We start from the raw sequence: 16,726 nt of genomic DNA, 5'->3' as shown, positions 1-16,726 counted from the left end.
TCAGGGTTATTAGACTACACTTAGCCTTGCCTCATTATCACATGACAAGTAAAGGGGGTAATTAATTCACAACATAGAGCAGAAAGCCACATTCACAACGTGTAGTTAGTACCAGGCTTTCAAGAGAAAAGGTCTGCTCAGAGAACAAAGCTGATTCACAACCTAGAGAGAATCAACTCAGCACAAGAAAGGTCAAGTTATCCTGTAAACAATGATGGACAAACCCCCCTGCTTTATGCCCTCAAAGCTAGATACCTTAAGAGGACTTCAAAATTTTGTGTGTAAAAAGAATAAGGAGATGGAACAACTTGGGCTGGTCAAAAAAGTCTCAACACCTATTAGTTGGAAAACTGGATTTTTCACTACATACATTTCATGCCAGAAGTTCTTTACAGCCTTGTTTTGCCCAAACACCAACCAAACAAACCCTGAAGTATTTTCTATTGTCAATGACAATATCATTCTTCTGACAGTTGGAGTTCAGTTGCTTTCCTATTAGTACTTGTCCGGAGGATGGTACAATGTAGGATGCAACCTAAGCTAGCATTTGTATCTTGGCTAAGTGGGAGACAGTGGGGTATACCAGGAAATGTAGATCAATTCGGAGGATCACCATGTAAAGGGCAATAAGGGTAAGAGACAGGGGAAATATATCTGTCCAATGGTGCCATACACCATATAGAAATATCCAGGTGTAGAACTGTATTTTCCTGAATTGAATTTATGTGGAAAGAGAAATTTCAAAGAAAAAACCCCAATTTTTTTCAGGCAGCTCCTGTCCTCATCAGCCACTTTAGGAGTTTATATTAAAAAGTAGCTGTTGCTGCAGGCACCACTCAAAATCCCACCAGTGTCCATGGAAAGGTGATTGCTGAAAATGTGGTGCGTAAACCACAGCATTTGCAACTGCTGATTCTGGGCTTCAGCTGTTGTAAAGATGTATTTTCTCATACAGAGAACAAATATTTTAAGAGATTTTCACATTCTTTGCTCTGCAGTTGGGTTATGTGTTCAAAATTGTCTTGTTTAACTCTACCACTATGGTGAACACTGGTTTCTGAGCACACAAAACAACAACTTGCAGACAAGTTATAATGTATCTATATAATAGAACTGCTAAATGAACACTAAGGAAGTTGCAAAGTTAAGGACTCAAAAGATCGACAAGGTCAAAGTGAAAATCACATTTGCAAAACTTTGGTTTCTTAACATTTAAAGAGTTTAATTTCAGGATCATGCTCTACTGTCTCTGCAGTGTCCCTGCCATACCAGTTGCAAGGGAAGGTGGATGCTCAATTAATTAATAGCTTGGTTGAGCTATTCAGTATCTCCTCACTGGTCAATATGTGGCTCCACACTTTACAAACTCACCCTGCTCAGCTCCGCTCTGACGACAGAACTATTTGTTTCCTCGTGGATGTCTGAAGGTATTTAGCTCAGTTACAGCCAAACATTTTGCAAACCAATATATTTTTCTTTTCACGGCTCTCCAAAGAGAAAAAGGTGCTTTAGAGCCATCTTACTGTCCCATCTACAAAGCAATGCCAAAATATGTCTGTATTTTGAGTGTGCATTCCTGAACCCTTGGTGCTATGGAGCACTTCGCATCCTTAAAGCCTAACTCGTAGCAGCTCCAGCTCCAGCTGGAAATGTGTCTGACTTTGGCAAAACTGGTCCTGTGTTTGGCTTCACAGTGAGGCTCGTCTCAGCTAGTTTACATGTCTACTGTGCACCTTGGAGCTGGTCGTCTTTGGCCTCCCTCAGAGGCACTGAGGAGACACTGGTGCTTTTGGGCTGCGACTCATCTGACTGGTTTAGATCGCAATATTAGGATGTGATGAACTGCAGCCTCAAAACACCTATTTTTCATTGTTGGTTATGTAGAAAGCTGAAGAGCAACTGGCTGAAGACTGTATACGGTTGGCATCCAATGTCAGGGACTGTCTTGACACTGGAGAAGATGGGAGCAGTGTGGAAATGAGCAGTACAGGGGACAGCAGAGGAGCAGAGATGTCCCTCAGACACCATCACGTCATTGCTCTCAACAGCTCTTCCTCACAAGCTCCAGTCTCGCTAAACTGCCCATCCTTGACAACACCTCAGAAAAGTGCTTTCTTCACAGAAGTTGGCCATATTGGGCCAGCTTTGTCTAATTCCTGCCCTGTCCTGACATAAAGCACCCCCCAAACCCAATGGAGAAAAATGTCAAGTTTTTGCTCTGACACATGGTACTGCCAGAGCTTTTTAGACTCAAGGCTGTTCCCATAACACTTCTTATAGGAACCTAGCGCTGTGTTTTTTCCTGTCATCTTTTTCAGACATGGCTATCTCATTTTGTCTCACATTTTGCAGCACAAATTCAGCCTGTTACAAAGACACAGAATGGAAAACTTTACCTAATAGATAATATTTGGCACCAGAAACTGGGACTTATTTCCAGAAGGGTCCCGTAATGTTAATAGGTATTACCAGCTCTACCTAGAATACAGCGCAGTAATCACATCAAGTAAAAGTCCTGATTGATCAATCGGAAGATAATTCAGGTTGCTTTCCCAAGGAAATATACTCATTTTCTGAAAAGCCTTGAGCAAAAGTGCTGTATGTACTCACTAAAGTGAGCACAGGTATAATTAAAACGCTACAGGTAGCATGAAGCCTTTACACTGTTACTTGCTAACGTGACACAGTTGCTAGTACCCAATTCATGTTGTTGTAGCAAAAGCAATCAAAACCAAGCTGGTAACAAGAAATTCAAGAACCACCTTGCATGATCATACCAAAGAGCATCGCCACCCTTCCACTCAATCTTTGTTACATCTCATTAACCTGATTATCAGAATTAATAAGCAAATATTTATCTAAATATAAATTAATGAAGATAGATCAGGCCAATTAAAGCTCCTTCCCAGAATATCCAGGACAAAGTTTTGTGTGTGCAAATACAATAAAACTGTCAGACTCAACTTAATATAGCTGCATTTAATGTTATATGGTGTATTTTGGTATTGGTTCCAAAACTCCTGTTGAAAGATTTTTTAACATTTTGCCCACTGAATCACAGTAGTTTTAAATTTTTCAAGATCTATTTTTTTCCTGTTTGTGGTACAACAATTATAGCAACTGCCTCCAGATGCGTCAAGATGCTGTGATATAAAAACAGACATTTGGCTTTAAATAGTTTTATTTGGTGGTGCGGTGGGTGGACTGGAAGCAGAGTAATCCCGGACATAGGTCATGGGAGATCTGGGTCCTATTCCCAGTCACTTCAGTGAATCACTGCATTACTTTGGCCAGGCAGAGGCAAAGCATATGTTCAATCTTGGGTGCCCAAATCATTATTTGAGGTCTGGAATGCTGCATCTCTTGCAACAGCAAAAACTGTACTAAACCCCTCCGTCTGCCTCTGGCCTTCTGCACAGGGTAATGAGTAGGAAGGGAACCACACGCACTCATTTGGGCTCGAAATAATAATTTTTTGCTGGCTATTTCCAAACACACGTAGGCTATTCCCCTGTTGTTCTGCACTCTGCCGCCTTCTGCACTAGGGCACAAGGAGTGAATCAACACCGTCAAATGCTTTACCTATATAATTTACTCACAGGCTCGTTATCCATGTGTCTACTTGTAATTCTCTCCTGTGCCCTTCTGCAAGAGGTCAACATGTTCTCCCTGGAGAGAAACCCTGCTCACAGGTTGCTTTTCCACAGTATTATCTCTAGACAGACACAATCAATGCAGATGACTCCCACCCAGGTTCCCTGTGCCTGGACTATTCCTCCAGTGCTGTCCCAGGGGGCTGTACACCCCCATGTGTCCCTGTGCCATGCCCACCACATGCATCCCGGCTATCATGCCCTAGGAATGATATTCTGGCAGGCTGCAGCACAGCCCTAATGTTATTGCAGACACTATCAACTGGCAAAAGAGAGGCAGAATTCACATTTCTTAAGCAACAGTATATTTTGCCTGGGAAAGCAATGGATTTGCCCTCACTGCAATGCTTTAAGAATAGTCTTGAAAAACAGGTCAGGAATGGTTTCGGGCCAAGTGATCTTTCCCTGAGAAAGGGAGATGGGCTGGAAGACCCATCCATCCCCTATGATTTAATGAATTTATGCTAATTTGGCATGAGCCCATTTGATGGAAACATCCTGTGGTGCAAAGCAGACGAGAAGAATCTTGCCTCTTGCCTGGATGTTGTCCAATAAATCAAACTGCAGCCTGGTACCTAGCAGCTTTTGAGATTCTGTGTCTGTGTCTGCTGGCATTTTTAATTAATGTGTGGTTCCTGTGGACTAGTATCAATGGGGGGCTTGTGGCCAATGGAATAGTTCATTGCAATTGCTCTTGTTCCAGTTTGATTTGATGGACTGGGCCACAGCTAATTATTCCAGAGCAGTTGCCCATTCCTTTTTCCATGCCAATTCTGCCACTTCCACCATAACTCAGAAAATTTCAGGAGATACAAGAGACTGCCCTGACAATCAAAGTAATTGAATGGTCTATCTTTCATCCTCCTCCTTTTAAATCACACTTTTGATCAGGTCCTCCTGTGCACAATAAAACTAAAGGAGTTTGGTTTTCTGTGGAATTGTGTCTTGTGGTGGATTTTTAGTATTTTCTGATGTCTAACCAGGGGCTGAACTCACTCTGCAACCTTCCTTCTGTGAGAGACAGTATAAAAGTTCCCACTCCTTTACCCATCTGCCCATTTTTATAGGACCTTGGTATATTGAGGACTTTTAGCACTTTCTCAAAAGTGATTGAGATTGATGAAAGAGTTCATCAGGTGGTAGGGAAAGGCTTACATGCACACTGGCACAGAGTGATGACATAAGCCCTTTTTTTCTTAGGAAACCATGCTAAATCCTCCTCTACCAGAACTGAATTAGGTTCTCCACTTCTACCAGAACAGACTTGGTCACATCTAAAATGTGCTTCTACCTACATTGTCTTCTCCATCATTTATTTTACAAGTGACAGTTACCGAAGCTTGAGCACTGCAATGCCTCTGTGAGCCCGTCTTCTGCAAAATGTTTTATGAAAGGACTTCTGTCCTACGGAAAACAGAATCTACAAAAATATTTTTGTTTTGGCTTGAAGGAGACCTTTCTGAGCCTGGTTTGCGTAGCAGCTGCCTTTCCTTCAGGATGCAGGTAAAAAAGCCAGCGCACTGTTTTTCTGACTCATAGCTGGAAATGAGCACCAGCTTCCACGGCAAACACAGGCAAGTCACCACCCCAAGGCAAACATAAGACCATGAATATGGAAGGTTTTGCTCATCCTGACGGATCTCTTAAGTCACTCCTTGTCTGGGTAACCTCCTGCTTGTGGAGGGACAGAGTGAAGAGAGCCTTGGGTTGTGGCCTTCATCCTTGTGTGGCACTAGCTATGGGTGCTGCTGTGCCTTTCTCACACTGGTCTTGATTTCTAATCAAATCCAGAGAATAAAAAACATGGGTGCCCACCACCCAGACTAGACTATGCTTCTTAAAAACCAAGGGCCACTGAGGTGTGTAAATTGCCATCCTGGGTACTGGCTAGTGCATCCCAAGGGATGGTTGTTTCCTCTTAGATGTTTCTGGGGTGGTGATGGAGAAGGTCTTTGCCTCCACTCCTGACATGGTCCCATTTGGGGTCCCATATTGTCTTTGCATGCTCCCCAGACACAGAAGAGTGGCTGGGGAGCAAGGCTCCATCCCTCCTCTTATTCTTCCTTCCTTCCTTCCTCCTGGATCAGGTTTGAGAAAGCAGGTGACTATCTATCTATAGGTGTTGTATAGCAGGTTCTGCTTCCTTGGCCCATTGCGCAGATGCCCTACTGCAAGGACAAATCCAGCACCTAACTTTTAGCAGGATTTTCCATTAGCACAAGAGCCAGAGAAGCCTCTATGGTTGTGTGACTTAAGAGAGAGCTTCTCTCTCTGTTCTCTCTCTCTAATAAAGGCTTGAGCTGACACAGGGTTGAGTTTTCTCTCACCTGGGCATCTTGCCTCCATTAGACTTAAAAAAATCCAGACTAGGATACATCCCACCTCTCTGCAAATACTTGCAGCGCAGGCACCGTCAGCTGGTTAGCTGCCCCTGGCTGCTTTTGTAGTCAAGGGGGAGGAAAAGGCAGGTTGACACCACAATTCATCTCACCCTAAGGAGGATGTCCAAAATATGTCAGGTGAGTCACACCTTCAGGCACTCCCCTCGGGAAGATAAAGGGAGCTTTGGGTGAATATAACTGATCAACCTGGTATTGGTGTTGCTCAGAGAGGGAATTGGACCTTCAGCGGTCCCTTCCAACTAGCATCTCCATGATGCTATGACTAGCTGAGATAAAGGCACAGATGTCTGAAACAACCAAAGGGAGATGAATCCCATCCTACAAAACACCCTTAAACTCCTGGCCCACATCTCTGAGAAGCCTCCAGTTATGTTCTCTCGACAGGTCTTTGCTAAGGGAAGAGGCACGCTGGCATAAACCACGCAACCACCACCCAGGATCCCCAGGCAAAGCAGCTTGGTAGAGCTCTACTGCACACCCGGCAAAAGATACAACCCACACAAGATTTATGTGGGTAATTAGGATTTCATCTCTTGTTGAACAACCAGCTGCTTAAAGAGTCTCATTAGCCGCAGAAACTGTTAATTGTGTTAGAACTCCTGGTGGTGGCATCCTGTGCTTGGGGATGTGTATCACAAACCCAAGAGTGAGCTAAATTACTCAGCTGATAAATAGACTGTGGAGGTATTGGGGAGTTTGAGCTGATTTAAAGAAGAATCTTTGTAGATTGTTCAAGCATGGAGAAATGGCTGATAACATTTGGCACGTACATAGGTCCTGTTATTTAAAATTATTGGTTATTTCAGCTTCTCAACACTGATGTGATAAATATTACTCCTGTGTAACTAACGTGCAAACTGTTCTGCACGGAGTTGCAAAGATGTGTGCAGACTCACACAGAGACTGGTGACAGAGCCAGTACTGAAGTTTCTGAGTGCTAAGTCAATGCTAAGTAGAGCTGGGAGTCTTTTTTCAGTTGACAGATTTACTTATCCCTAAAAAGTATAATCAGACAACAGTCAGTCAACAGTGTAAGTCAATGACAACTTCTTGCAAATTCATGTCAAATAGAAAAAAAAAAGTCAAAGCATTTCAATATTTTGAGAAGAAAATAGATCTTACTTATTCATTTCATTTCATTTTAATGTGACAGTTCATTTTGAAATGTATCTGAGTATTCATTTTTAATAAACTTCCATTCACTCTTAAATTGAAACAATACGTTTCACTTCAATTGAAAGTGAACTTTGTTTCTCACGAGTGTTTCATTTTCATTGAAAATGTGTATCAATATTATTTCCACTTGGCCCCAAATTATTTCGCGTAAGTTTGTCTAGCAAGCAAATAAAAAAAGCCATTCTAATTAACCATTTACAATCTCCTTTTCAAGGAGAATTGGCCCCAGCATGTTTCAGTTTGTGGGTTTACAGAGAACTTTGCTGATTTCTCTGAGTTACAGACCTGTCTCTTGATCTGTAAAATCAGAGATTAGACCTTGTAGAAGTTTCTGTTCTCCTTCTAGATAGCATTGAATGATTCTCAGATTTGAATAGGAAATTACAATTAATAAAAGGGGGGTGAAATAAACGGCAGCATATTTTGTAGTCATAAAATAAATGAACTTTTGCTGTGTTTATATTATACGTATAATACAGCAGGAAGTAAAGATCAAAGCCATGTTTATAAAGAACTTGGCAAGTTGTGTGCTTGGAGGAAGCAAACGGGTTCATGGGAGGTACTTAAAGAATGAAGTTTGGATTTTTTAGCTGGTGTAAATCAGCAAATCTCCTCTGACTTCAGTGCAGGGGTAGTGATTTACATCAGTGGGGAAGCTGGTTCAAGGGTTTCAGGTATGGTAAACCAAAATAAAATATTTTTTTCTACTTTAAAGTCTTGCCTGATGTTTGTTCCCTATTTTCAAGTACTGGGAATAACTCAGAGGAACAGGATCCCAACTCCCAGCTTCATTAGCTGTAAGGTGTAAAGGTGCAAATGAGGTTTGGAGCTGGTTGCTGCCCTGCTGATGGGCCAAGGAGGCAAGTATCAGACTGGGGCTGCCCAGAGAGCTCAGCCTTCGGGTGCTGGCACCTCCCTGAGCCCCACAGTTCCCAAACTATTTATTTGAAGGCTACAAAAATCTCCCAATGCACCTGATCAATGAAAGGGAAACTGAGGCACGGTCAGATGGGATAATTCGTCTTGGGTCTGGTAGTGAGAGAAGTTCACTGCAGCCTTGCTGCTCCCTGCCTGAGTTATACCGTGAGCTCCCGTGCTCACATAAGGTGAAAACTCTTCACAGCAGCAACTTCAGCCCTATGGAGGGCTGAGAGAGTCTCACCAAATACCACCCTCACCCAGAGAGAGAAACTGAAGCAAAGAGGTACAAGACAGCAGCATGGTGAGACCAGACACCCACAACCCTCATCCAGCACCCTAGGGACACCCCAGCTCCCAAGGCACCATCGGTCCTGGTGAATTATCCCACTGGAGGGCAGGTGGGGATTGCGTGGCCTCAATTAGGTGTCTAACGGCCTTGGGCTCCAGCTGTCCCCAGGGGGACAGCCACAACGCTGGAGGGAGATCAAAACCTCAGCAGGTCAAAATCAGTCCTGCGGTCATGATGCTGTTTCCATTCATTGACTTGAGAGGCAGCCTCAAGCAAGAGGATTTGAAAAATCCTGAGAAAAAGTGCAGAACTAGCTATAACGTTTCCCTGGCTGCAGGGTTAGTTGGACACAAGTCCCCGGTCGGCCGTGGGACATGTGGATCCCACCCAGCAGATGGAGTGACAGACCTCGGCTTTGCCGAGCTCTGCGCAAAGGCCATCGTCAATATACAGAAGTTATTTTAATCTCTTTTTTTTTTTTCCCCCTAGGTTTAGCTACACCACTCCAGAGGGTTAATCAGGTCCCGTGAGTTGGGTGCCTGTTGTTAGGTGAGGTGGTGGTGAATAGCACTGGCTTTCCTGCACTTCGTGGGCCACGGGCAGCACTGGTGCTGGAAGGGGATGTTGCTTTGGACATTCCCCGGTGGGCTCTGTGCCCCCTCAGCCTCCTCTGCAGGCAGGGGGCTGCATCCTTTTCAGCCGGGGAAAAAACTTGCCAAAACTTTAGAGGACAACCCGTCAGACAAGCCCGAATGAGCACCCAGTGACACGGGCACCATGACAGGGTCAGGAGCTGAGGGCAGGGCTCCTGGAGGAGGTGGATCAGTCCTGGGAAATCACCCAGGACCATCACCCTTGTAGATAAGACCTGGTCCTGCTCCAGGTCCCTGCACAACATTGGCGTCCTGGGAAGTCAGTAAGACTTATGCTTCAGACTCTGACAAGCTCCTTGGGGGGATCAAACCTCACTCCTCTCCAGATCTTCACCGGTTCACAGCAGAGGTGGGAGCCCTGGGCCCACGGAGGCAAACCCAGGTGCCTTCCCCCAAATTGGGAGAAGGGGAGGCTGGGAGCAGGGATGGCAAAGCTGTTTGGAGACCACTGTGCCGAAATTATAGCCTGTTTGAAGCAGAGCTGCTTCCTCCTTAGCCTGAACTTCATTAATTAAACTGCTGAATGCAGAATGAATTAATTAAACCAATTAGTATGCTGCTATTTTATTCATTTGCTGTTTACTCTGATTGATTATGTGACTCTGATTAATAAATATTGAATAAGTGTTAATTAATTGAATTAATTCATTGCTGGTTTATTCACCTATCAGTTACCTATCCCTCACCTCCATGCACGAGTTGTGTCCTGAAAGTTTGTCCCAAGGAACAGGTTCCCAGGGGCTCAGCCATGGGCAGCGGGGCCGGGATGGGGGCCGGGGTCACTTACCAAAAGGCAGGACGAAGAAGAAGGGGAACCAGCAGAGGATGAAAACACCCACGACGATGGCGAGAGTCTTGGCTGCTTTTTTCTCACGGGAGAACTTGAGGAGCCGCACAGAGAGGGAGCTCCTGAAGTTGTGCCCCTTGCTCCGGGTGCTGGAGAGAGGCTCCTCCAGCACGCTGCGGCAGTGGATGCGCAGTACCACTTCCATGGATTTATTCCTTTCCTTCTTCACCCCTGCTTCCAAGCTCCGGGTGGTCCTCCTGGCCACCACGTAGATCCTGAAGTACATCACCAGGATGACCATGAGGGGCAGGTAGAAGGAGAAGAGGGAGGAGAACAGGGCATAGCCCGGCTCCTCCGTGATGCTACAGATGCTCTCATCCGGCGGTGGCGGCTCCTTCCATCCCAGCAGCGGCCCGATGGAGATGACCATGGACGAGAGCCAGACCACCACGAGGATGACCACCGCCTTCCTCTCGGTCATGATCGTGGGGTACTTGAGGGAGTACTTGACGCCGATGTACCTGTCCACGGAGATGATACACAGGCTCATGATGGAGGCGGAGCAGCACAGCACGTCCACCGCCGCCCAGATGTTGCAGAAGATGCGCCCAAACACCCAGAAGCCCAGCACCTCCAAGGTGGCCGAGAAGGGCAGCACGGTGGTGCTGAGGAGAAGGTCGGCGATGGCCAGGTTGACGATGAAGTAGTTGGTGACCGTCTGCAGGTGCCGGTTGCAAGCCACCGAGAGGATGACGAGGATGTTCCCCACGATGGCCGAGAGGATGAAGACGGCCAGGAAGACCCCGACGCCCACAGCCTGCACGTCCAAGGCGAAAGTCAGCGTGGTGCCGTTACCCCCGGGGGTCTCCTCACCTTGCAGCCCCCAGGACCGGTTGGCACCGCTTTGGCTGCCCTGTCCCGTCCGGTTCCCACTCAAGCTGCCATTACTCAGCTCAGGGAAAGTCATTGTAAAAAAAGTCCGGGCTCCATGGAGGGCGAGGAGAAAGCGATGCCGAGGCGCAGCCCCCCCGGCATGATCCCCGCAGCCCCCTCTAAGACTCGCTCAGCACCTCGCTCCCCCCCCCCCCGACCACCACAGCGGGCCAAGACTCGCTCCCCCCAGCCGGGATGGAGGGATGGAAGGCGGGCAGGATCCGCTTCTCCTCGCCCCCCCCCCCCCGTCCTCCTCCACCACCACAGCCCCCCTTCACGCCGCCCGACCGTGCTGTCCCCCTCCCCACCACCGGCTCTCTCCTCCCCTTAGCCCCTCCGCCTGCCCTCCCGGGGGGGCAGCGAGGTCTGTGCCCCCCCTCTGCCCTCTCATACTCCGGGTGTGTTTGGGGCGGGGGGGGCTGCCTTGGGTAGCGGCCGGCAGCGCTCGGTGGCTCCGCTCGTCTTCCCGCTCGGACGGGAGAGCTCCGGGAGAGGCGAGGGGAGGGAAGGGAGGGAGGGAGGGGGGAGCCGGGCCGGGGGGGGGGGTGTCGGGAGCCCCGCGCGTCAGGTGCCGCCGGAGGAGGAGGAGGAGGAGGAGGAAGAGGAGGAGGCGGCAGCAGCGCCGGGCGCTTGCGAGGGGAGGCAAGAAGATGGGGGGGGGGGGGGCAGGCACCCACTCGGGAGGATGGGGGCACAATTGGGGGGGGGGGCAGGGAAAGACGGAGGGGGCAGGCACGCTCTTGGGGGGCAAGCACCCACTCGGGGAGGGGGCAGCAGGCACACCCCCACGGATGGACAGGCACCCACTCGTGTGTGTGTGTGAGGGGGGGGGGGCACGCAGCACCGGGGTGCCGATACCCCTGGGCGGGGGGGGGGGGCACGGCGGGGGTGCAGCCGTCCCGCCGCCGCCGCCAGGGGGCAGTATAGTGCAGGGTTTGCCCGCCGGCGCGGGCGGGGCCCCGGGCACCCCCCCCCCCGCCCCCCCAGCCCCGGGGGGTCCGGGCGCTGCGCTGCTGGGGGCTGCACCTCCGCACTGGAGACCCCCCAGTGCCGTGGTTGCCGGGACCAGGAGGGTGCTCTGCAAGGCTGGCAGGTCCCCCCCCCAGCACCAGCATCCCCCCAAGAAGATGTCCTGCAAGGCTGGCAGGTCCCCCCCCAGCACCAGCATCCCCCCAAGAAGATGTCCTGCAAGGCTGGCAGGTCCCCCTCCCCAGCACCAGCATCCCCCCAGGAGGATGCCTTGCAAGGCAGGGAGGTCCCCCCCCCCCAGCACAAGCATCCCGCCAGGAGGGTGCTCTGCAAGGCTGGCAGGTCCCCCCCCCCAGCACCAGCATCACCCCAAGAAGATGTCCTGCAAGGCTGGCAGATCTCCCCCCCAGCTCCAGCATCCCCCAAGAAGGATGCCCTGCAAGGCTGGCAGGTTCCCCCCCAGCTCCAGCGTCCCACCAGGAGGATGCCCTGCAAGGCTGGCAGGTCCCCCCCCCCAGCCCCAGCATCCCCCCACGATGATGACCTGCAAGGCTGGCAGGTCCCCCCCGCAGCACCAGCATCCCCCCAGGAGGATGCCCTGCAAGGCTGGCCGGTGTCTTTTTTTGCCCTGCATCCAGGGCTTCCAGCAAGCACCCTTCCCATGCTGACCCTGGTTCTCCCGTCCTGCCTCTCCAGCCCAGGTGTCATTGCTCGGGCCGTGAGCATGGGCTGCCCCTCGCTAGATTTTTTCCAAAAGCAGAAGGGACAATCAGCGTCTTGCATTCAGGGACAGCGTGTGATCGGCAGCTCTGTGTCTGTGACTTAACCCTGCTGCAAGACTTGGAAACGGCAGCTTGTAATTAAAACATATAGGCGCATATTTCTGGCTAATTTGAACAGAGTTGTGTTTTTTTCCCACTGATAAAAGCAGATCCTGTTTATACTGGTTTCCTCCCAGTGACCCTACTCTCCTGCCTCCATACATTGCAATGGGGACTGACCCCAGTGTTGAACAGGGGCTCTCCCTCTGCTCCTTTCTACTGTACACAGGAAATATTTCCTTGGAGTGTGTTTATCCATGATTTTTCAACTTTTCTTTCTTAAAAAAAATGATTTTAAAGGGCAGTCCAAGTGGACAGTGAGGTGATTTAACTGTTGCTCTGTCAGAGCACGGGAGATCTGTTGATTCACTGAATATGAGAGTGGACAAAAAAATATAATAGTGTATTTATTCCCTTATTTTCCTTGACAGTCATTGCAGGAAATGGCACATTTCTCATCTTCCTTATATCTTTCATGCACTTTTCTCTTCCTTAATGTTTCACTCTCCTTCCTAGACCTGGGTTTTTGACCCTGCTGGGAACATGCAATGTAGAGCAACTGGGAAATACAAGCAAACAGAAACAAGTACTGTACAAGGAATATGTTCAAAAGGACGGTTTTCTTAAAAAAACCCACCCAACAAACCCTTTAAATTTTTTTTAATGTGAACTGAAAAAAAAAAAAAAGAAAAGCCCAAACACCCAACACTTGAGGTCAAATTACTCATTTTCCTTATGTTTTGATGAAAACATGTCAACCTCCAAAATGAAGTATCGCTTCTTACTGGGATGCTAAACTCAGCATGGGATGATCTCAACCCATGGAACTTTGTAGCTGTATCTTTGCAGCTACACAGATTGCTGTCTAGATAAATATATCCCATCTAATCTACCCAGTGACATACAGAGATAAAGAAAACATGTGCCTTTCTCCAAAGTTAAGGCTGGACTGAGCTTCTCATGCACAGCAGGATTTTAACCACCTTTTTGGTCACAAAAGAAAGGTTTTTCCCAAATGATGTGGTAGGAAATGTCATTAGGGTGAAGACTGCATCCGCCTTACATCTCGCCCTCCCTGGGTGAGCTCTCCTCCTCTCCCGACCTCTCCAAAGACAACTTGCCCACGTTGCTGAGAGGCTTGAGCTGGCCTGGACTGCAGGGTTCGAATGGGACGCAGGGATGGGATAGCTGAGCTGAAGGTGCACTTTTTGGGGGGGGGGAGGCTGGGGGTTGCCACCTCGTGGGCTGCTCAGGGCTGATGGACTTGCCCCAACCATGCATAAATTCTTTGGGGTTGCACTGATGCCTTTCGTCTCCCAACCAGGGCAGGGAAGAGAGCACGTCCCATGCTGTCACTGCAGCTCAGCTAATGAACATCAACTCATTAAGATCCAGTTACCTCGTTGCTTTCCATCTGTCTCCTTGTTTCAGTCTAAACCAGGGCTATTACAGTTAATTTAAACCAATGAAGAACAGGTTTATACTAATGCTCGTAAACCCAAATGGAAGTGTTCGAGTAGGTCTGCATGGAGGAACTGAAGGGCTTGAAGTAAACACAGACGGAGATCTGCGAGCCCCTGGACCTTGCCAATCTCTTGGGTTTGAGCTGGAAGGAGGTACAGCGCCTTCCCCTCTTGACGCATTACATCTCTTTCCTCCCTTTTTTAAAAGTTTTTTTACCAGTTTGGGCAGAGTTTATCCTAGGACTTGGGTAGTGCCATATAGCACTGTGAACAGGGCTTTTTAAATTAAAAGAAAGACACGTACACCTGATGAACAGTGTTTGTCACGCTGTAATTGCATGTTACGCCTGAGTCTTGAAAAGGAAAGGCATTTTTTTTTTCAGTGCAAAAGGCCACAGCTTAAAGGATTTTGATCAACGTTTGCATGTACTCCAGATTTACGCGAGGTACACCAAGGAGAGCGGTGCCCTGGGTACACCCTTGCTCTGCAAAGGAAAATTAGCCGCGGTGGAGCTGCCTGCAGCATCTCCTGGGTCCAGAGCTGGGAGAGATGGATCCTGCTTGCATTCAGTGCAGAACAGAGCTGAAATGATGATATTTAAGTGATTGTAAAGGTGGGCTTGCCTTGCCTTGGGAAGGACATCACAAAATCCTCTAGGAAGCCGGGATCGGCCTTTGCTACATGTGCCTCTAAGGCCATGTCCAGCTGGAGGTTAGTTAGCTCTGCTAAGAGCTGGTGTCCAGCTGACCCCAGGTCTTCAAGCATATTAAAAAATGGGCTAGAAGTGATTGCAAGGGATGATTCAGACCTGTACTGCTGTTCCTTTTGGTGCTCAACGCGGGGCTCTTGAGAAATTCAAGATAAGGACCGTAATTGGGAGAGGTGACGGGGAAAACATGGACTGGACACTGCCAAAGAGCATTAGAGTTGTGGGGAATTTTTCTTTTAATTGTGCCTAAGGGACGGGGGGTGGAGTGTGCATAAATTGTCCACCTTTGTCGGTGTTGTGATGATGTTATTTTGACTTTGGTGGGGGAATTCTTTTTGTGAGGGTTGTGAAGATCGTGTGATGAATGTATATTTTAATGGTATTGTTGTATTGTTGCAATTTTAGTTGATGTCTAGGAAGATCAGGCTAGGCTTTGAATGTTTATGTCTTAATGAGACAAGGAGGATAAGGAAAGGAAATAGCTTTTATTAGCTGACTGATAAAGGTGGGGGAAAAGAAAATCAGACAATCCTCTTGTAACACCTACCTAAAATTGCCCAGACAAGCGACCTTCCCTTTCCCCTTGCCTTCCCGCACGCTCGAACCATCCCAGCCACTGCCACATCAACACCGTTACTACATTTCCTAGTTTTGTCCTTTGTGAGTGTGAATGTGTCTGCTTTGGGTTTGGTTTGGTTTTTCACTGTTTGCTACCCTACTGCAGTTCTGGTGGCCATCAGTGGTCCCCAGACCAAACATAGGAGGGACAGTGGTGATCTGGCCCAAGTCCCTTTACTGAAGATCATAGAATCATAGAATCATTTAGGTTGGAAAAGACCTTCAAGATCATCAAGTCCAACCATCATCCATGCCCAAGGGATGGAGTTGCCTCTTCCAAACCCACCTTTCATGGTGGCTTTCTCCTCCTGCAGTGGACTCCAGTGCCTCCCTACCCTCTCGATTAGAAAGTCTCCCCTGGTCCAGCCAAAACTTTCTTTGTTGTTATTTCACAGCTTGTTGCCAGCTAACGAGGAGAGTAATTTATTACCTTCCTCTTACGGGTTTTAATTTAATTTTGGGGCAACTGAATAGAAAAAGGCAAAATAAAGGTATAAAGAAAAAAAGGAAGGAAAGGAAAAGGGTTACCAAGCACATTAACTCCTTATTTCTGACCACTCTCTTAGTGCAATGGAAGTGCTGTTACAGAGCCTGGCTGTGATTAACAGTGAAGAGTCTCAGGAGCAGAAATTCCTTTGGCTTCCTGGGCACAAGAGCTGACACAGCAAGTGGAGGGAAGAGAGGCTGAAGCTAACAGGAGCCCCTCCGAACTCAAAACGAGAGGTGGCATAAAACGAGGTGGCAAAGCATCTTTCAAGCCATCAGCAATCAGTGCCCATGGACATGCATGGGCTACAGGCATTTCAGAAGGAGCAAGCCTCCACCCCAAATCTCAGACACAGCCTAAGACAGTGGATGGGAGCCAAGGAAAGATGCCAGGTTTTTTGTGTTCAAGGAGAAGAGTTCTGAGTGCCATGCTGATATCTGGGCAGCCAAGGCAGGTGGGATGGGTAGATAGAACAAGCAGATAAGTGTGGCTTATAGGGCTGGTTGGACGTGTTTGTTATTTCAGTGGGAATGTTGATGTGTTCAAAATGAAGCATTCCTCAGGGATGTTCTTTTTTTGTTTTTTGCTCTGTTAAGAGCCGTATAATAAAATACTTCAATACCAAGAAGAACATTTTAGATCCGCATTTCAAACCACTTTTTTTCAGGGGGGAATGAGCAAAACATAAGGCCAATTACTTCAGAAATTACTAACAGAATTAGCAATTAGCAGATCAATTGCTAATGATGATGTAAGAAGAGCAGTCACTGATGTATAGAATAAAATAAATAACAGCATAAAAGATAAATCACAGCAGAATGAAATACATAAATAAAAATGCTAC

General features: G+C 47.8%; 1 protein-coding gene and 1 long non-coding RNA gene across 2 annotated transcripts in view; one reads left to right on the top strand and one right to left on the bottom strand.

The window, feature by feature from the left end:
* Window positions 1-10,939, bottom strand: part of ADRA1D (adrenoceptor alpha 1D) — a 50,437-nt gene extending 39,498 nt beyond the window's left edge. Inside the window, exon 1 of the mRNA XM_052780802.1 lies at window positions 9,882-10,939. Within this exon, the coding sequence (XP_052636762.1) occupies window positions 9,882-10,848 (967 nt within the window). The 5' untranslated portion in view covers window positions 10,849-10,939. The remainder of the gene's footprint in view (window positions 1-9,881) is intronic.
* Window positions 10,940-12,549: 1,610 nt separating this feature from the next.
* Window positions 12,550-16,690, top strand: LOC128138980 (uncharacterized). The gene is made up of 2 exons (XR_008234202.1): window positions 12,550-14,779; window positions 15,962-16,690. It is a non-coding gene; the product is annotated as an uncharacterized LOC128138980 (long non-coding RNA).
* The last annotated feature ends 36 nt before the right edge of the window (window positions 16,691-16,726 follow it).

Source organism: Harpia harpyja, chromosome 2, assembly GCF_026419915.1.
Source record: "Harpia harpyja isolate bHarHar1 chromosome 2, bHarHar1 primary haplotype, whole genome shotgun sequence".
Taxonomy (NCBI): domain Eukaryota; kingdom Metazoa; phylum Chordata; class Aves; order Accipitriformes; family Accipitridae; genus Harpia; species Harpia harpyja.
Note: the sequence above shows the minus strand (reverse complement) of the source record. Positions and strands in the feature narration are given on the sequence as shown.